The 21,043-nt window shown below is 43.1% G+C and overlaps 3 protein-coding genes across 5 annotated transcripts; 1 reads left to right on the top strand and 2 right to left on the bottom strand.

Moving 5' to 3' along the window:
* Positions 1-275: 275 nt before the first annotated feature.
* LOC146254087 (uncharacterized) lies at positions 276-5,515 on the bottom strand. The gene is given in 3 exon segments (XM_084677411.1): positions 276-1,133; positions 1,136-3,368; positions 5,441-5,515. Coding segments are annotated over 2 exon segments (2,283 nt in total). The 5' UTR covers positions 3,243-3,368; positions 5,441-5,515; the 3' UTR covers positions 276-957.
* Positions 5,516-8,318: 2,803 nt separating this feature from the next.
* LOC146254086 (uncharacterized) lies at positions 8,319-11,911 on the bottom strand. 3 transcript variants are annotated; one of them, XM_084677467.1, is made up of 3 exons: positions 11,841-11,911; positions 11,179-11,336; positions 8,319-10,596 (listed from the first exon to the last, which is right to left on the bottom strand). In XM_084677467.1, exon 3 carries the CDS (start codon positions 10,468-10,470, stop codon positions 9,223-9,225), a length of 1,248 nt encoding a protein of 415 aa, XP_084533593.1. In that variant the 5' UTR covers positions 10,471-10,596; positions 11,179-11,336; positions 11,841-11,911; the 3' UTR covers positions 8,319-9,222. The 3 variants fall into 3 exon arrangements, with proteins under 3 accessions (XP_084533593.1, XP_084533592.1, XP_084533594.1); XM_084677466.1 differs by having other exon boundaries at positions 8,319-11,336; XM_084677468.1 differs by lacking the exon at positions 11,179-11,336 and having other exon boundaries at positions 11,841-11,902.
* A 3,552-nt stretch (positions 11,912-15,463) lies between these two features.
* On the top strand, positions 15,464-19,709 carry LOC146254085 (uncharacterized). Its single transcript, XM_084677492.1, has 6 exons — positions 15,464-15,763; positions 15,873-16,166; positions 16,572-16,889; positions 17,220-17,357; positions 17,504-17,651; positions 17,807-19,709. The coding sequence occupies exons 2-6, from the start codon at positions 16,019-16,021 to the stop codon at positions 18,036-18,038; spliced, it is 984 nt and encodes a 327-aa protein (XP_084533618.1). The 5' UTR covers positions 15,464-15,763; positions 15,873-16,018; the 3' UTR covers positions 18,039-19,709.
* The last annotated feature ends 1,334 nt before the right edge of the window (positions 19,710-21,043 follow it).

Below are 21,043 nucleotides of genomic sequence, written 5' to 3'. Positions count from 1 at the left end.
TGGGCGTATGTGGGCCATAAGCGGTCTGGGAGTAGTGAGTGACTTGTATCATTGGGCCAAATTTGGAAAAATCAGGTCAAGGACTTTTTGAGCTATTGAGCCATTTCATGGAGAAATATAATAATAGGAATACTAACAAAAGGTTTCCTTCTCCCGGAGGAACCCAAATAAAGATCCTTCGTTTTGTGAGACGGTTTTCAGTAACATATTAAACGTGTTGTGAAAATGGTTTGGAGCATCGAACTCTTCTTGGTCAAGTCGACGAACTGTTGCGCCCAACTCAGCAGCGTGGACCCGGCAGCAGTGCTCTGGTTCCCAGTAGGATGACACTGTTTCACTGGACACTTTACGCATCTTCATATACATCTCTGTAGTCCTAGTGTTCACCGCTAAATCCTGTTAGTTCAGCCTGAGAGAGACTATGCGTCATCATCTTTAGTTTTCGTTGTGTTTTCACCTTTGCTTGTTTACACCGTCGACATATAGTGATGGCCCGTGTTACCTCGTCTGCCTGTGATCACAAACCCATCAGTGTGCCCGGGCTGCCCTGCAAATAACCTCAGCCTTTTGATCCACCTCAGAGCCCAGCGGCGTTTCTGATGAATTAAGAGGCAAACTTGCTTCCAAAAAAAACCCATCACCAGTTGATCATATTAGTTAATTGTTCTATTGTTAATGCAAGCACGTGTTAACATTTGAGATTTATTTAATATAAACATTGCGTTTCACTTTGTTGGGTTTATTAAGAAAGTACATTTCAGAAGAGAACAAACTGTTTCAGAAGAGAACAAACTGCTTCAGAAGAGAACAAACTGTTTCAGAAGAGAACAAACTGTTTCAGAAGAGAACAAACTGTTTCAGAAGAGAACAAACTGTTTCAGAAGAGAACAAACTGTTTCAGAAGAGAACAAACTGTTTCAGAAGAGAACAAACTGTTTCAGAAGAGAACAAACTGTTTCAGAAGAGAACAAACTGCTTCAGAAGAGAACAAACTGCTTCAGAACAGAAAGGTGACAGCTGGGACAGCGTGGCCCCAGACATCTCTGTTTCTGGGGGTTTCCTGTCCTGGACATGCAGGTGACTCTTCAGATGGTTGTTTCTATTACCTGGATAGGCACAGTGTGGGCAGCTGTGGGCTTCTCTCCAGTGTGGGTCCTGTTGTGCTTTTTCAATCCACCAGACGTAGAGAAGGCTTTATCACAGCACGTACAGCTGTAGGGCTTCTCTCCAGTGTGGATCCTGGTGTGAGCTCTGAAATGGCCAGCCTGGCTAAAGGTTTTACCACAGAGATCACAGCTGTAAGGCTTCTCTCCAGTGTGGATCCTGCTGTGATTTTTTAAACTTGAAGCGTTGCGAAAGGTTTTATCACAGAGGTCACACCGGTAGGGCTTCTCTCCAGTGTGGATCCTGCTGTGATTTCTAAAACTAGAAGAGTCACTAAAGGTTTTACCACAGAGGTCACAGCTGTAGGGCTTCTCTCCAGTGTGGATCCTTCTGTGAACTCTGAAATGGGCAGCCTGGCTAAAGGTTTTCCCACAGAGGTCACAGCTGTAGGGCTTCTCTCCAGTGTGGATCCTACTGTGCTTTTTCAATCCACCAGACGTAGAGAAGGCTTTATCACAGCTTTCACAGCTGTAGGGCTTCTTTCCAGTGTGGGTCCTGCGGTGAATTCTTAAACTGCCAGACAGGCTAAAGGTTTTACCACAGAGGTCACAGCTGTAGGGCTTCTCTCCAGTGTGGATCCTGCTATGAGCTCTAAAATGTGCTGCCTGGCTAAAGGTTTTTCCACAGAGGTCACAGATGTAGGGCTTCTCTCCAGTGTGGATACTGCTGTGACGAGTGAGAGTATTTAACCGGCTAAAGGTTTTCCCACAAAGGTCACAGCTGTAGGGCTTATCTCCAGTGTGGATCCTGCTGTGATTTCTAAAAGTAGAAGAGTCGTTAAACGATTTACCACAGAGGTCACAGTTGTAGAGCTTCTCTCCAGTGTCGATCCTGCTGTGATTTCTAAAAGTAGAAGAGTCGTTAAAGGATTTACCACAGAGGTCACAGCTGTAGGGCTTCTCTCCAGTGTGGATCCTGCTGTGAACTCTGAAATGGGCAGCCTGGCTAAAGGTTTTACCACAGAGGTCACAGCTGTAGGGCTTCTCTCCAGTGTGGATCCTACTGTGCTTTCTCAATCCACCAGACGTAGAAAAGGCTTTATCACAGCACTTACAGCTGTAGGGCTTCTTTCCAGTGTGGGTCCTGCGGTGAATTCTTAAACTGCCAGCCAGGCTAAAAGTTTTACCACAGAGGTCACAGCTGTAGGGCTTCTCTCCAGTGTGGATCCTGCTGTGAACTCTGAAATGGCCAGCCTGGCTAAACGTTTTACCACAGAGGTCACAGCTGTAGGGCTTCTCTCCAGTGTGGATCCTACTGTGCTTTCTCAATCCACCAGACGTAGAGAAGGCTTTATCACAGCACTTACAGGTGTAGGGCTTCTCTCCAGTGTGGGTCCTGCGGTGAATTCTTAAACTGCCAGCCAAGCTAAAAGTTTTACCACAGAGGTCACAGATGTAGGGCTTCTCTCCAGTGTGGATCCTGCTGTGATCTTTGAAACTAGCATAATTACTTAAGGTTTTACCACAGACGCTGCAGTTGTAGGCTTGCTCTCCAGTGTGGATCCTGCAGTGAACTTTGAAACTAGCAGAATTACTTAAGATTTTACCACAGAGGTCACAGCTGTAGGGCTTCTCTCCGGTGTGGATCCTGCGGTGAACTCTGAAATGGGCTTTATGTCTAAAGGTTTTACCACAGAGGTCACAGCTGTAGAGCTTCTTTTCAGTGTGGGTCCTGCTGTGAGCTCTGAAATTGGCTTTATGTCTAAAGGTTTTACCACAGAGGTCACAGCTGTAGGGCTTCTCCCCAGTGTGGATCCTGCTGTGAACTCTTAAACTGTCCGATCGGCTAAAGGTTTTACCACAGAGGTTGCAGTTGTAGGGCTTCTCTCTAGTGTGGATCCTGCTGTGAATTCTCAAACAGTTAGCCCTGCTGAATGTTTGACCACAGAGGTCACAGCTGTAGGGCTTCTCTCCAGTGTGGATCCTGCTATGAGCTCTGAAATTGCCAGCCTGGCTAAAGGTTTTCCCACAGTGGTCACAGCTGTAGGGCTTCTCTCCAGTGTGGGTCATCATGTGCTGCTTGAGGTTAGCGGATGAGGAAAGGCTCTTCCCACAGGTGTCACAGTGATGTGTCTCCATAACAGGTCTCACTGTTCTGTTTGGTCTCTCTGGTTGAGTTTATCTCTTCAGTCTTTCTGGCTGAAGCGCTCTCTGGTTGAGTCTCTCTGGAGCCTTAAGATCTCTTATGATTGGCCAACAGGGGATCTGTTGGAAACAGTTTCCAAGTTAATGAGCATTCAGCCTTCACAAAAAGGGACATCTGCTGTCTGTCACAATTTCCACCATGCACATGTAATGTTTATCATTTAGTGAGTAGTCTGTTTTTCAGGTTTATTTTGTCTGGAGAACAACGCTTTGATGACTACTGCATGCCCCGCAAACAACTCCTCTTCATAGTCAGTTGGTTTTCTTTTACAAAACAAGAATACAACCCACAAATTTATACAATATGCAGTATCTGTAACTTCATAAAAATGACTATGGTTTGTGAATGCATAGTTTTAAATCAAATTATAAAAACATGATACTTTATTGCCTGTTTCTCATCTATGATGCACCAGCTTTTTAAAGGTCCCTTGACATGAAATGTTACTTTTAGGAGGTTATTTAACATTAATATGAGTTCCCATAGCGTGCCTTTGGTCCCCCAGTAGCTAGAAATGTTGATAAGAGGAAACCAAGCCCTGAGTATTCTTATCCGCCTTTGAGAAAATGAAAGCATAAACGCTCAGTTTTGAAAAAAATCCTCTTGTTATTTTGTCATAAGCAGGAAGGTTACCTCCCCTTTCTCTGCTTTGCCTGCAGAGAGAACTTGGCCCACCAATGAGAAATATACATTTTTAATTCAATTAAACTTTTTTGAGCGATGGCGAAACTGAAGGTGTCCGAATATTACAAAACACGAGTCAAAGTTGTCGTGTGTGAGTCTGGCCAATCACGAAATAGCTGTGTCGTCACTTGAACCCGTGCAGTTGCTCTTGAGAAAATGTGCTCGGCTACACAGCTGGCAGTTCTTGTATCGATCTCACGGTACTTTGATGGCGCCGTCTCAAATCGGACAAAAAGTCTAACCAGAATTCACTGTTTCAAGTCAGCCGCCTGCAGCCGGCTGCAGCGCCGCATGAAGTCGGGTCATGTCGAACGCACCTTATGTTGCAAACAACCGAAGCATGGCAGTAAGCCCCGCCTCTTTCTTCCCTCATAGCATTTAAAGCTACAGACACAGAAACGGCACGTCCTAAGGAAAGTTCATTGTGGGACTGCTCGTACTGGCTGTAATTCTGCAGCAAGACTGAATTTTGGGAAATAGACTTCAGTTACAGTATTAGGGGACCATTAAGTCCTAAAAGCATGCAAAAACAGCATGTTGTGTGATCTTTAAAGCTGAATTACAGAACTATAGAAACTAATATATCGTTTCAGTTTGATTCAAGATATTACTGAGCGTCCACAAGGACATTAACTAAATGTAGCGATTTATAAACTACTGAAAATAAAGTGTCCAGTACTAAAGTGTCCATCAGATTAGCAGTGCCAGCTGACAGACGGCACAATACACTTTGAGTCGGCTTGATCAAAAGTTTTTTTTTCTGTTGACAACAGTTGTGGTGTTGAAGTGACTGCAGAGGTGCAGACCTCACCCAATACTTTATTTTAAAACTTTTTTTTTTTTTAAACACTTAACAATCCCTTGCTGGCATTTTCATGTTGCATACAATTGCTTTTATATAAGTCTGGATGTTACGGTTTGAATTTGTATGCTTTCAGACTTATCTTGTGTACACCAATCTGGTTACATCTGTGGGTTCTGTAACTAAAACAGAGTCGTTTTAACTTTGAGACTTTAACCCATGCAATAGACTTGTACACTCACTTCACTGAGCAACACAAATCAACATTTTTCATTCGTAGGTAGCAAGGCTGCAGTAAGCTACTCTTGCTAATTTAAAAACCGTTCTCATGAAAACATATTCAACACGTCACCCAGGGTTGGCAATTTTAACGTCAAAAGTGCACGGTTTCAAATCTCACAAGCATTGTATCACACACAGAACCGTATTAAAAAATAATTGTCCAGTGTACAGGGCGCCAATACTGAAAAAGTTGCTCTTCAAATAAACCGTCATACTAGCTAGGCTAATTATACTAACATGGTTTTCTCCCATCTATTAAACACTTGGTATTGAACACTCAAAAACAACACTCATTATTCGCTACTCCCACGTAAAGTTTAGCTCTAATATGATATATGTATGTGATATTTACGACGTACTAACCTGGGAAACACAAAAAACTAAAGGCTCACAGGTATGACAACAAGAACAGTTCTTCTTTTTGATATTATGGCAGACTGCAACCAACGCTAAAATAGCGCATCACTGCCACCTACTAGTGGTCGGGAGTGTGAGACCAGCGGCCTTCACGGTCTCAAAAAAGAAATACCGTACAGAAATAGAAAGTGCATTTCCTGCAGAAAATGATGCAGTGTGGAAGAGCGAGGGACAAGCGAGGGGTTTGGATGATGTCGGTCTGAGTTGACTGAATAGCTCCGTCATGTGACTCTACTAATCAGCTAATACCAATCACCTGTGTGAGAGACTGAGTGACTGAGTAAATGCTATTATTGTATGTTCTAAAAGTAACAACAAATAAATCAACAATAACAATTGTTAATAACAATAATAGTCTGATTTTAACCTTTTTATATTTAGCTGAGACATCTTTAGCCTCTCCCTCAGCCTGTCTGTACTCCCCACCTGCTTCAAGAGGACCACCAACGTCCCTGTGCCCCAAAACACCAAGGTCAACTGCATGAACGACTATTGCCCGATAGCACTGACCTCTGTCATCATGAAGTGCTTCAAGTGGCTAGTCAAAACATTCATTTGCTCATTGCTGCTTCCCACCCTGGACCCTATGCAGTTTGCATACCGGTAACACCTGGACAAAGGAATACGTATGTGAAGATGCTGTTCATTGACTACAGCTCAGCAGTCAATACCATAATCCCCTCCAGACTCAGCTCGTACCTTGTGGACCTTGGACTAAGCACTTCAATATGCAAGTGGATCTTCAACTTCCTGACGGGGAGGACACAGGTGGTGAGAGTAGGTGACCGCACCTCATCCACACTGATCACCAACACAGGCACCCCACAGGACTGTGTGCTCAGCCCTCTCCTGCTCTCCTTGCAACTCACAGTTCCAACCTCCTTGTTAAGTTTGCTGCCGACACAACCATTGTGGGCCTCATCTCTGATAGTGACGAATCAGCCTACAGAGAGGAGGTTGATACCCTGACATCATGGTGTCAGGACAATAACCTCTCAACATCAGCAAGACTAAGGATATTATCGTGGACTATAGGAGGTGGCAGGAGGAGGAGCATGCTGCTTCAGGTCAGCTGCAAGCAAGGCAGCTGCGTCAGGTTCCTCGGGGTGAACATCAGCAATGATCTCACCTGGTCTGCTCACACGGTAGTTAAAGCTGCCCGGAAATGCCTGTTCTTCCTGAGGAGACTGAAGAAGTTTGGCATGGACTCAGTCATCCTCACTAACTTTTACAGATGCACAATAGAGAGCATACTGACTGGTTGCATTACAGTGTGGTATGGGAGATGCACAGACAGGGGCGGACCACGTGGTGTGGTCAGGTCTGCTGAGTTCATCATCAGCAGGAAGCTTCCAGCCCTACAGAACACCTACCACACACGATGCTTCAGGAAAGCTGACTGTTACCACCCATCCTTCAGTCTTTTTTCCCCTGTTGCCTTCTGGGGGGCAATATTTAAGCATTCGGTCTCGCACACGTAAACTGGAGAATAGTTTCTTTCCATGGGCCATCAGGCTTCTGATTGGACACAGATACATTCTCACCACTTTACACTAGCCACTTTACACACTGTCACTTTCAGCTACTTGTACTATCAGCAATATTGCACTAATTGTTACCCCACTTGCCTTTAGGTTAGTGTAGGTTTATACGGTTAGTATAGGTTAATATGTGTTTTACAGGTTTAGTATACTGTATTGTATATTATTTTGTATATTTAGGAGTTTTTATTTTCTTATCATAGATGTAATCTATGTTCAGAGTACTTATATGTTATGCCAGGTTGCTTTGCGTTGTCTTGTCCTAAGAATTTCAGTGCCCAGTCTGACCTTGTGTTGTTCTGTGCACCTGACAATAAAAGACTTGAACTGGAACTCAGCTAACTATCAGACTAAATTGTAGATGGTGGTGCCTGTGGACACATAAAGATCTGAGCCTGAACAGTTTCCGCTCTTCCTTTAAACCATCAGGGAATTCGTTTTTGGTTGTTTTGGACTATTTAAACCTCCTACAGTTTGGTTCCAGTCTCTGTTAGCTTTGTTGTATTTGATCAATTTAAATGCCTTAGACTGATTTGAAAGGTGATATACAAATACAGTTATCTTACCTACTCTCTGTCTTGGTGGATAATTTATTTGGGATGATTCAACTAAATCGAGTGTTTCCATGTTTCTTATCAGCATGGTACTGAGTAAAGCTTTTACAACTGTATTTCATGACATTTTGGACGTTTCAGAGGCATGTTCTTATGAGCATAGAATGTCCCTTGTGCTCATCCAACTCACCATGTGTGCCATCTTAAGCATGTGTGAAACATTATTTATTCCATTATTGCATCAAACCTCATTATTCCCTTATGACGAGTTGAAGGCACATAGTGCTATAACTATGATTTTATTAATTAAAGTAAAAAAAAAAACCTGGTTCTGATCCCGACATAGCAATGACTAAAGACATTTTTGGCTTTTAGCTATTTTGGGGGGAAAACTCACCGTCTTGGCTCAGTTACATGGACTTGTATGTGAGGGAGTTCACTTATTCATCTCAAATATCCTAGAACACAGATTTCTACACAACACAACTAAACCCATTCTTATTTGTACACACAAACATTCCTGGCATTGTTAGAGAGTGCACAGTGCCTGTGATGCAGTTGGTGCTTTAGATGTCAGTGAAACACACAAATACAGATGAACTATAGATAGTGCAGTGTTCTCATCGTCTAACAGTACTCAACTGCAGACTGCTCACTCAGACTAGATTGTTATCTAATCTATTTTAGAACTGCTCCTTCTTGCTGCAATAACAAAAGATGAAGACAAGCTTTTCTGACCTCAGACCTTCATTTAATAACAATACAGTAAAGAATAAGATTCCAAAACACCACCACAAACATCTAGACATTACTTCATAACAGAAGTCCTTACATGCACAATGGTTTGGTAGGTGTCATGATTGTAGGCCTAATTCACCATACAGCGCTTGCATGTAGGCTACAGTTCTGCTTAAGATGCGTTTGCTATGTTTACATACAGGTTTGTATTTTTTCCAGGGTCCCAGACAGAGTTTAAGGAGGAATGTCTGGTTAAGCAACAACACGGGCTAAGCCTGTCCCGGATCAGGCTAGTTTCACAGCATAAGTTGCCATAGTAACTGAGTTCGCAGTGAGTTGAGCTGGCTTTATGGAACCGAATGAACTCCAAAATGAATCTGACTAACTGATATAAGCCTGGTTTATTTGGTAAACTCGCTTTATGGAACAGGCCTCTGGTTTCTACCCAGTCTGACACAGCTTCCACTCCATCATTACAGGGGTAGAGTATCTTTCTTGGGTCCTGTCGTGTTGGACTGTAGATCTGGTGTTACTGCATGTCTTGTCATGTTGGACTGTAGATCTGGTGTTACTGCATGTGCTGTCATGTTGGACTGTAGATCTGGTGTTACTGCATGTGCTGTCATGTTGGACTGTAGATCTGGTGTTACTGCATGTGCTGTCATGTTGGACTGTAGATCTGGTGTTACTGCATGTGCTGTCATGTTGGACTGTAGATCTGGTGTTACTGCATGTGCTGTCACGTTGGACTGTAGGTCTGGTGTTACTGCATGTGCTGTCATGTTGGACTGTAGATCTGGTGTTACTGCATGTGCTGTCATGTTGGACTGTAGATCTGGTGTTACTGCATGTGCTGTCCCAGTAGGTGTAGGCCAGTAGTTCTTCCAGCTGTGGGTCATACAGGAGTTCTCTCAGGTGGTGACTGCTGGGACAGCTTGGCCCCAGACATTGCTGCTTTGGTTTGTTTTCTATCGTGGCTACGCAGGTGACCCTTCAGATGGTCATTTGTTTTACCTGAATAGTCACAGTGTGGGCAGCTGTAGGGCTTCTCTCCTCTATGGATCATACTGTGCTTCTTCAGTCCACTGGAGGAAGAGAAGGCTTTATCACAGAGGTCACAGCTGAAGGGCTTCTTTCCAGTGTGGGTCCTGCTGTGAGATCTTAAACTTCCAGCCAGGCTAAAGGTTTTCCCACAGAGGTCACAGCTGTAGGGCTTCGCTCCAGTGTGGATCCTGCTGTGAACTCTGAAATGGGCAGCCTGGTTAAAACTTTGACCACAGAGGTCACAGTTGTAGGGCTTCTCTCCAGTGTGGATTCTGCGGTGAACTCTTAAAATGTCAGACCGGCTAAAGGTTTGACTACAGAGATCACAGCTGTAGGGCTTCTCTCCAGTGTGGGTCCTATGATGATATCTGAAATTGCCAGCCTGGCTAAAGGTTTTACCACAGAGGTCACAGCAGTAAGGCTTCTCTCCAGTGTGGGTCATGTGGTGATCTCTGAAATTGGCAGCCTGGCTAAAGGTTTTACCACAGAGGTCACAGCTGTAGGGCTTCTCTCCAGTGTGGGTCATGTGGTGATCTTTAAAATGGGCAGCCTGGCTAAAGGTTTTATCACAGAGGTCACAGCTGTAGGGCTTCTCCCCAGTGTGGATTCTGCGGTGAACTCTTAAACTGTCCGACCGGCTAAAGGTTTTACCACAGAGATCGCAGTTGTAGGGCTTTTCTCCAGTGTGGATCCTCCTGTGAACTGTGAAACTAGCAGAATTACTTAAGGTTTTACCACAGAGGTCACAGCTGTAGGGCTTTTCTTTAGTGTGGATCATGCTGTGAATACTTAAACGTTCAGCCCGGCTAAAGGTTTGACCACAGAGATCACAGCTGTAGAGCTTCTTTCCAATGTGGGTCCTGCGGTGATCTCTGAAATTGGCATTACGTCTAAAAGTTTGACCACAGAAGTCACAGCTGTAGGGCTTTTCTCCAGTATGGATCCTGTGGTGAACTGGCAAAGCGGAAGCCTGACTAGAGGTTTGACCACAGATGTCACAGATGTAGGGCTTCTCTCCAGTGTGGATCATCATGTGCTGCTTGAGGTTAGCGGATGAGGAAAGGCTCTTCCCACAGGTGTCACAGTGATGTGTCTCCATAACAGGTCTCACTGTTCTGTTTGGTCTCTCTGGTTGAGTTTATCTCTTCAGTCTTTCTGGTTGAAGCGCTCTCTGGTTGAGTCTCTCTGGAGCCTTAAGATCTCTTATGTTTGGCCAACAGGTGATCTGTTGGAAACAGTTCCAAGTTAATGAGCATTCAGCCTTCACAAAAAGGCTGTTGTCTGTCATAATTTCTACTTATGTAATGTTGATCATGTGCATCCTCTTTATAGTCAGTTGGTTTTCTTTTACAAACCAAGAATACAACCCACTCATTTATACAATATGCAGTATCTGCAACTTCATAAAAATGACTATGGTTTTTGAAAACATCGTTTTAAATCCAATTACAAAAACACGATACTCTATTGCCTGTTTCTCATCTACGATGAACTAGCTTTTTTAAGCTTGATTACAAAACTATAGAAACAAATACATTGTTTCAGTTTGACTCAAGATATTACTGAGCATCCACAAGGACATTAACTAAATGTAGCGATTTATAAGCTACTGAAGATAAAGTGTCCAGTACTAAAGTGTCCATCAGATTAGCAGTGCTATCTGACAGATGGCACCATCAGATTAGCAGTGCTAGCTGACAGATGGCACGATACACTTTGAGTTGGCTTGTTCAAAAGGTTTTTTTCTGTTGACAACAGGTGTGGTGTTGAAGTGACTGCAGAGGTGCAGACCTCACCCAAGACTTACTATACTAATGATATATTTAAAAAACACTTTTATTCCAATCCCTTGCTGGCATTTTCCTGTTGCATACAATTGCTTTAATATAAACTTGGATGGTACGGTGTGAATTGTATGCTTTCAGACTTCTCTTGTATACACCAATCTGGTTACATCTGTGGGTTCTGTAATTAAAACAGACGCGTTTTAACTTTGAGACTTTACTCCCATGCAATAGACTTGCACACCCAGTTCAACATGCAATACACTTCACCCAGTTCACTGAGCAACACAAATCAACATCTTCTTTCTTTTGTAGGTAGAATAACAGTAGGCTACTCTTGCTAATTTAAAGACCGTTCTCATAAAAACATATTCAACACGTCACCCAGGGTTGACAATGTTGACCTCAAAAGTCCACGGTTTCAAATCTCACAAGCTATTACTATACTATTTGTATCACAAATAGAACCGTATTCAAAAAAATATTGTGAAGTGTAATGGGCGCCAGTACTGAAAAAGTTACTCTTCAAATAAACCATCATGCTAGATAATGCTAATTATACTAACATCCCTAACATCCATTAAACACTTGGTATTGAAAACAAAACTCATTAATCACTAGCCTACTACTACATAAAGTTTAGCTCTACTATGACATATTTATGTGATATTCACAACGTACTAACCTGGGAAACAAAGAAACTAAAGGTTCTCAGGAATGACGACAACATCAGTCTTTGTCGATGTTCTGGAAGACTGAAACCTACGTTGAAGTAGTGAATCACCGCCACCTACTGGTCAGGAGTGTGAGGCGGCGGCATTCACGGTCTCAAAAAACCCCATCAAGAATTAAGAAGACCATAATTGACTTGAACTTATAGGCCTTACAACAAGTTGAAACGGTCAAAACGACAAGTGTTACAGAATGCCACATGGAGCCCCCCCAGAACTTTCACTAGCCCCCCAAAATGTTTTCATACTAATTATTTTTGTTATTTCTTTTTATTTTAATATATTTTAAATCTACATTTGTTCATTTCTCTTCCTAAAACCCACTAGAGGACACTATTTAAAAGGATATTTTCACAAATTTATTCTGGGGGGAACATGCCCTCAGACCCCCCTAGTTTTGCTTGGTCACAGGAAAAATAATAAGTTTTATCTTGGGGCTTAGCCCCCCCAAAAGTGGGAACCTAGATTTGCCCCTGGTTGAACCCTCTCTAGACCCAGGCAATTACGCATAACTGAAACAATCTCAGTCCTTGATATTTACAACAAACCAACAAGAGCAACAAGTCTCTAAATAAGTCATTGTGATCCTGGGGGAAAACTAACATCCAGCCAATCATTCCAAAGTGCCGTTGTACTCCTGGGAACAAGTGCGTCTTGAGCCTTTTCTTGAAGGTGGGGAGACAGTCAGTGTCTCTGATGGAGGTGTGGAGTTGATTCCACCATTGGAGGGCCAGATAGGAGAAGAGCTTGTTTTGGGACCGGGCGCTCTTGAGCGGTGGGACCAACAGACGGTTGTCAGAAGAAGACCGTAGGTGGAGGGTGGGGTGTAAGGCTGGAGGAGAGACTTTATGTAGTTGGGTGCAGTCCCGTTCACCGCTCGGAAGGTCAGTACCAGGGTCCTGAATCTGATACAGGCCGTGATGGAAAGCCAGTGGAGGGAGATGAGGAGCGGAGTAACATGGGAGGGTCTGGGTAGATTGAAGACCAGGTGGGCTGCTGCATTCTGAATTCTCTGGAGAGGGCGGGTTGCGCATGCTGGGAGACCGGAAAGCAGCGAGTTACTCCAACTTTGAGAGGACAAGTGCTTGGACTAGCAGCTGAGTGGAATGCTCAAACAGGTATCTCCTGATCTTCCGATTGTTGTAGAGGATGAATCTACGCGACCGGGACACCGCAGCAATGTGGGCTGTGAGGGAAAGCTTGTCATCCATTGTTCCCCCAAGGTTCCTGGCAGAAGATGAAGGGGTCACAGTCGCTGATCCCAGGGTGATTGAGCAGACCATAAAAGGGAGAAAACCACTAGTTTTATTCCAGGGCTTCCAGACTCCCTCAACATTAATAGAGCGACTATTTAATGCTAAGCGCACCACCCTGCCACACATCTTTCACAGCACAGACAGAGTGCATCCATCTTTCACAGCACAGACAGAGTGCATCCATCTTTCACAGCACAGACAGAGTGCATCCATCTTTCACAGACAGACAGAGTGCATCCATCTTTCACAGCACAGACAGAGTGCATCCATCTTTCACAGCACAGACAGACTGCATCCATCTTTCACAGCACAGACAGAGTGCATCCATCTTTCACAGCACAGACAGAGTGCATCCATCTTTCACAGCACAGACAGAGTGCATCCATCTTTCACAGCACAGACAGAGTGCATCCATCTTTCACAGCACAGACAGAGTGCATCCATCTTTCACAGCACAGACAGACTGCATCCATCTTTCACAGCACAGACAGAGTGCATCCATCTTTCACAGCACAGACAGAGTGCATCCATCTTTCACAGCACAGACAGACTGCATCCATCTTTCACAGCACAGACAGAGTGCATCCATCTTTCACAGCACAGACAGAGTGCATCCATCTTTCACAGCACAGACAGAGTGCATCCATCTTTCACAGCACAGACAGAGTGCATCCATCTTTCACAGCACAGACAGAGTGCATCCATCTTTCACAGACAGACAGAGTGCATCCATCTTTCACAGCACAGACAGAGTGCATCCATCTTTCACAGCACAGACAGACTGCATCCATCTTTCACAGCACAGACAGAGTGCATCCATCTTTCACAGCACAGACAGAGTGCATCCATCTTTCACAGACAGACAGAGTGCATCCATCTTTCACAGCACAGACAGACTGCATCCATCTTTCACAGCACAGACAGACTGCATCCATCTTTCACAGCACAGACAGAGTGCATCCATCTTTCACAGCACAGACAGAGTGCATCCATCTTTCACAGCACAGACAGAGTGCATCCATCTTTCACAGCACAGACAGACTGCATCCATCTTTCACAGCACAGACAGAGTGCATCCATCTTTCACAGCACAGACAGAGTGCATCCATCTTTCACAGCACAGACAGAGTGCATCCATCTTTCACAGCACAGACAGAGTGCATCCATCTTTCACAGCACAGACAGACTGCATCCATCTTTCACAGCACAGACAGAGTGCATCCATCTTTCACAGTACAGACAGAGTGCATCCATCTTTCACAGCACAGACAGACTGCATCCATCTTTCACAGCACAGACAGAGTGCATCCATCTTTCACAGCACAGACAGACTGCATCCATCTTTACCAGCACAGACAGAGTGCATCCATCTTTCACAGACAGACAGAGTGCATCCATGTGTCGAAGTAGCAGACATGTACATGTGATACAGGTTGTAGTTGTGGGTTAATAGTTGGAGCGAAGTGACATGTTATGCGTCTTCATTCTGCAAAATGTCTGAAACAGGAAAGAGTATCTTCTGTCAACAGTAAACTGCAGGCCATTTCCTTAGAGGGTACATTAAAAAAGGAAGCGTTGTAAGTGGTATGTAAATTTATACAAGCCTTAGCAGAATGGGTTCCTGTTTCTAGTACAACAGTCTGTAACTTAAATCTTCGTATAACTTCATCTCTCATCAAGATGTTAAGACACCTTCTCTCTGTAATAATAGGTGAGTTTGGGGATGAAATGTTTTATTACTTAAGCTGTTTCCTGTAACCTCCCTTTTGTCCAAATGTTGTCTATTTTCTTTGCTAATGTCATCAAAGGCAGCTCAGAAACTAACTTGCAACTCTTTCAGAACAACAGTGAAACTTAACCGTGAAACAGTTTCACTATTGTACACATTCTGAGTTTTGTGATCTAAGTTTCAGTATTTCAAACGTGTTGATAAAGTGTGAAATATGATGTTGTGCATCAGTATTAGTCAGCGTTCACACCGCAGTCTTGGGCTGATTACCGCTCAAATTAATAATTCTGGGGAGGGAAGAAAGAAGTAATCTTATGGGCGCCTTGTCAGATTAGATATGAACTGGTTCAATCTGACTGATCTCTGTTTCTACAGTGTCCAGGCTGTGCACGACAGGTGAGGACAATCAATAGTTTTATAGATTTAATAGCTTTGCATACAGTTTTTAATGTATGTTTTTCAGTCTCTTCAGCAATGGCTGTGATACATATGAATTGGTGTTTTTGTGATCCTTCCAGACAGTTTGTAGATTGTGTTATCTACCATAACTATGCTTCCTTCTGTCTCTACCTGACAGTTAGTGCCCAGGTCAGACTGGTGAATGGAACGGGACATTGCTCTGGCAGAGTGGAGGTCTATTACAACAACACGTGGGGAACAGTGTGTGATGATAGCTGGGATTTGAATGATGCTGAGGTGGTGTGTAGACAGCTGGGCTGTGGAAGAGCTCTCAGTGCCCCAACAAATGCTCACTTTGGTCGTGGCAGTGGGAAGATCTGGTTGGATGAAGTTGGATGTTCTGGTGGTGAGAACAGTCTGACACAGTGCTTCCTTAAAGAATATGGAAATCAAGACTGTCATCATAGAGAGGATGCTGGTGTTGTCTGCACTGGTAAGGAAAACGTTCAGCTCATGGCTTACTGACAGGCTTCATGACAGCCTACTAGACATCTAATCTATCCCTTCCTCCAGTAGCAACAAGGTGCTTTTTCTCTCAACAGACACAACACCCCATCTCTCCATCTCCCCGGCCCACTCTGCCTTCTCTCCTGGAGAGGACATCGTCATCACCTGCTCAGTTCCGTCCCAGTACAGAACTTCAGCCACAGTTCACCTCCACAGGTCTGGATCATCCATCAGATCTGAGATGATTGGTTCAGAAGAGTCCAGCAGCACCTTCACCCTGCCCAGTGTGGAGCCATCAAACCAGGGGAACTACAGCTGTCGCTGCCAGACTCAGATCAATGGCCAGACCATCATCAGCCCCTACAGTAACTCAGTCAGCATCACCATAGGTAAGTGGACAGTTAAACATTTTGTTACATATCAGCTCATGAATGTTTACGAAGGTTAGAAGGATATTGTTACTCTTACTGGTAATAAAGGGCCTTTCCCATTTATATTCTCATATTCATATTCTTATTTTTTATATATTTTATTTTACATTTTAAATTGCTTTATTTTTTAGATTGTATATTTCTTAGGATTAGTTAGACTACTCTACTTTTCTACTTTTGATTGAAGATCCGTATATGTTTATTATTTGCTCCTTCCGGCCACATTAAATTATGCCTTTCCTGTCACACTTCAATTAAAAACTGTCCAATAGAGCTTGAAAAATTGCCTCAAAATAAACTTAAAAGAACATTAAAAAAACAGTGATTGACAGTAGAAAGGGCTCTGGTTGTGTCTCCTCCCAGTGAGTCTTCCCCCGCCCAGCATCTCCCTCACCTCCTCCCAGGCCCTGCCCCTCTGGTGGATCTGGGGATCAGAGATCCCCAGAGGACACGGCTTCTCCATCACCTGCTCCGTCTCCTCCCAGTATCCCGGAGGCTCCTTCTCTCTGCTCTCCTCAGGTTCCAGCAGCAACGACACCCAGCTCGCCCTCAACCAGTCCGCCTCCTTCTCCTTCCCCAGCGCGGAGGACGCGCACCAGGGCAAGTACAGCTGTGTGTATGGGGTCGAGGTCTCCGGACGGATGTTCTCATCCACTGAGGAGCTTTCAGTCACTGTCAGAGGTAAGGGAAGGATGGCTTTGTTACCTGACACACCTGTGTGGATTCCTTCTCCCTCAAAGGACCTTGGGAGGTGTGTTTTTTTTTTGCAGTCGGTGTAACTTAACCAGCTGAACTTCAAATAGAGCGAATACTTTCGAAATTTACAACTAAATTCTTAGTCTTTGTGGGAAGGCTAGCGAGATGTTTGTGTGTCATGAATCACCGAAGCTTGGCCGGGGTCTGGTTGTGTTGAGGCTGTGTCTGGTGGAGATTGAGATGGGGGTCGTTTGTCCATCCGTCGCCCACCTACAGTACCTGTCTGGTGTTTGTCTGTCCTTACACCCCCACCAGGCCTGGCAGCCACCCTCATCCCCTTCCTGGTGTCTGTAGCTGTGGGTGTGGTCCTGCTGGTTGGCCTGGTGGCTCTCCTCCTGGTTTGCAGGAGAAGGAAAGGAAGACACACTCTCCCAAAGACCAACTTTAGAATGAGTAAGCAAAGTAAATGTCTATCTCCATGGTGTTTTGGTTATCTTGTCGACATGCTGGAAATCTGCATACCTAAGAAGCCAACCTCCCTCCATTTAAACACTGTAACCGTCTCAAACACTGTACCTGCTGCCAAGTTAACCATTTAGGTGACGCAAACCAATATGGAGGCAAAACGGCAGTAGTGGATGAAGAGGAGGAAGAGGAGAACGACTATGTCAGTGCTGAGGACGACTACGTGAATGTGGAGGGCTTGACCTGTCTAGACGACTATGCAGATCAATTCAACGACCAGACGTACGTTAAGATCCCATAATGTATGTTCACTCTGTCACGGCTATACAGGTCTTAAAGACACATTCGATTTATCCGTGACAGAATGTGTAAGTGTAATCACAGTCAGAGTGACTGATTTTAACACAACATTTTTGACGTCTTGTGTGTATCTTAAGGGATCGCAAAGCTTCAGGTACCATGAACCAATATGTGGAAAAGGCACCTGATGAAGAGGAAGATCATAATGATGATGATTATGAAAGTGTTGATGATATTTCTGAGGAGAATGTTTCTGATGCCAAGAACCAACATGGAACCATCAATGATGAAGAAGATCGTGATGATGATGATGATGACTATGCAAATGTTAATATTTCTGAGAAGAAGGTTGATGGCATACAATATTAGTTCTAACGGATAGTTTACATGACCGGACATTGTGTAAAATCTGCAATGATTGTGTAGCGCAGTGCTAAAAAAGGCTATTAGTAAATAAGTGCTAAGAAGCTAGATTTAAGTTCATAATAACACATTAGAACTTACAGATAACCCTTAAGCTGAAGACAAGCTTAGGTCTTTTCTATTCATTGTGGGGTGAATTCAAAGAGTTATGGAAGTTGTAGGTTGATGCAACCTGTTCGATTGATTGATGTGTTTCAATTGTTCAAAGAGTTTTGTTTTAAAAGATTTCGCTAGTAAAGTTAAATGTATTGTGTTACATGCAATATTTTGATGTTTGATTGTAAAATGTATTTTATGTTCTTATTGTTGTTGTATGCACTGAGTAATGTGAGGTGAAAGGGGAAGAAACCCCAGTAAAAGCTGCGCGGAGATAATTGAAGAAGCGAGTTTACCAACTGTCTCCAAGTGTTTGAAGAAATTATTAGAAATATAACGTGACAAACGATATATAGTTGAGAGTTGCAGCTTGTATCTGTTTTATTAACGTATTTGGACTGAATAAACAAAGTTGAACTGTACGATAGTCACGTTTGTTGAAACTTGGCATCATCTCGCCATTTTTGAGGAGAAAACACTCATCGTGTGAGAGACTGCCCTGTCGTTGCTGGTGTGGCAACTTGACAACGAAGCATTGGATTACGGTATCCTGAGTTTAGTTCCTTGCTCCAAAACTGAGTGAATGGGTCTGTTTGTTTTTGGCCACACCGAACACAAGCAACGCTCCAATACTGCAACGGTTAGCTGCTAGCCTACTAACGTTAGCTCATTTGCCGGCTAGGACTGGGGAAGGTGAATCACCAGTGAGAGTGTGTGTGGGCCCACGTATGTGATTTGTGTTAATACAATGTGCCGTGTATTGTTGAGTTAGTTGAATGCTAGTTTAAGTAGTTTACCGGCTACTATATTATGGATGTCTGTTAGGGGCATAATATTACCGTAATTGCTGATTTGGCTATGTAAGGTGCATTCAAACTTGAGGTTTGTTGTAATTTAATTTCATGCAAAAGCTAAGCATACATTGTGTATCCTATTTTGTTTTCATTGAGAATTCATTACCTTGTTGATTTTTATATTTATTTTCCTATACAAAATAGTAGGCCTAAACTAAATTTTTATTTGATAATTGAACAACCTGAGTTCTGAGTATTTCCTTAGGATAAGCCACATTTGGATAATAGAGTGCCTGTTTATAAAGGGTATTTCATTTGGGTAATATTTAAGTTAATAGTTTAACCATAGCACATGTAAAACATCTCCATAGACATTTAAACAGAAGGTAGGCCTAGGGGGCGCTACAGTTGTAAATATGACAGACTTCATATGTTTACATTTGAAATTGCTATTTGAGGGAATAGGTTTCAAAGATTTGTCCATTTGAATCTCAACAAGCAAATGCATGGCACGGATACGGATCCTTGGATCGTTTTTCACGTGACCTGCATATAGGCTCAGAAGAGGAAACAGAAATTGATTTGTTTACCTTGTTCAGTTTTGCGTTCACAAGTAATAATGACAGGTTTCGTTATTTTAACTGTGTGCTTTACTTACAGTTCAGTGCAGCGTAATTGTTTGCCGTGATAATTGGTAATAGTAGTGTGATGATAAATTACCATTTCAAATCATACAAACTGTCATGATACATTTTATTGCTGGAATTTATTTTAAAATAGTGTCTGCTGGTTTACATGCACTAACCAACATGAGAATATGATGTGTTTGCCAGGGAATTGGCTATAAAATAGGGATGCACCAAATCCAGGATTCGGTTTTGGCCGAATATTGGGCTTTTTGACGGGGTTCGGATTCGGCCGAACCTTAGAATTTTTTTTCACCGAATTTGAACCCTGCGCTTGCACTACGCACGCTACGCTAGTCGACATAATGACGACGCCGTTGATTACGGGAAAGTGAAAATGTAGCAGAAAAAGAGTTGTTTGGCAGGACTTTAAGTCAAAAGAAGGCGATTCAAGTCGAGCAACATGTTCAATTTGCAATGCCGATTTGTCTTGTGGTCAGTGACAAGACAAGGCTAAACTAGACTAGGGATGGGCGTGGTTAATCGAATATCCGGATATCCTAAAGTAAGTTAGTATTCGAATACTTTTTTCGAATACTTATGAGCGTAGTTTGATAAAAAAAAGAAGGTTTTATTGAAAAACCGTCGCGTCATGTTGTGAATTCTAATAGTTGTGATGTTAGAAAATGATGAAAACCATCAAAAAAGGTAGGCTACGCCTGCGTTCTGCTGCGAGTCTCCTTTCATTTCATTTGGCGCTACAAGAAGCATAGTGTCCTGGCTAAGCAGTACCACGCAACAACCTCAGTTCCTGCAGTCTTTTCTACGCCGGCCTGCTCGTAAATCGACTCCGTACTAGCCTCTCCCCTGAGCATGTTTACATTCTCCTAAATAAAAAAACGTATGGCTAATGCAGTTGTGGCTTATTTATTTTCTTACCAGTAGCCATGTAGAGCTAGCGTAATTGGCTGTTTATGTTCGCAATGTGTGGTGGTGCACCGTATCCTATAGGATTCCGGTTCCAAGTTAATATCCAAGTTAATATGCAATATTTCTTCGTGTGTCTTTCGTTTTTATGGAGGATAGCCTACCCAATGTGTTTAATTTAGTCCAATGTAGCCTACTTTTTATTTCACATAATAATAGGCTAATCGCTTTTCCGCCAAATTAAGAGCCTATAGGTCTGAAGACGCAGCGATTTTTCAAGTTGATTGTCTTTTCGTCATGTTAATAAATTGATCTTTCATTTGTTTTCTTTATTCAACCCTTATTTAATCTAATAGTTTAACAGTCCCAATTATTGCCAAAATGTGTGGTGGTTCGTGTGTTGACTGTATGCTTTGCGTCACGGCAGGCTAATTACTTAACGGAACCACATTAATAAAATAGATTATCCGGATATTCGAAAATAATTTCGGATACTATTCGAATAGTG

This window comes from Hypomesus nipponensis, chromosome 17 (assembly GCF_054491055.1).
Source record: "Hypomesus nipponensis isolate SF chromosome 17, ASM5449105v1, whole genome shotgun sequence".
Classification (NCBI taxonomy): domain Eukaryota; kingdom Metazoa; phylum Chordata; class Actinopteri; order Osmeriformes; family Osmeridae; genus Hypomesus; species Hypomesus nipponensis.
Note: the sequence above shows the minus strand (reverse complement) of the source record. Positions and strands in the feature narration are given on the sequence as shown.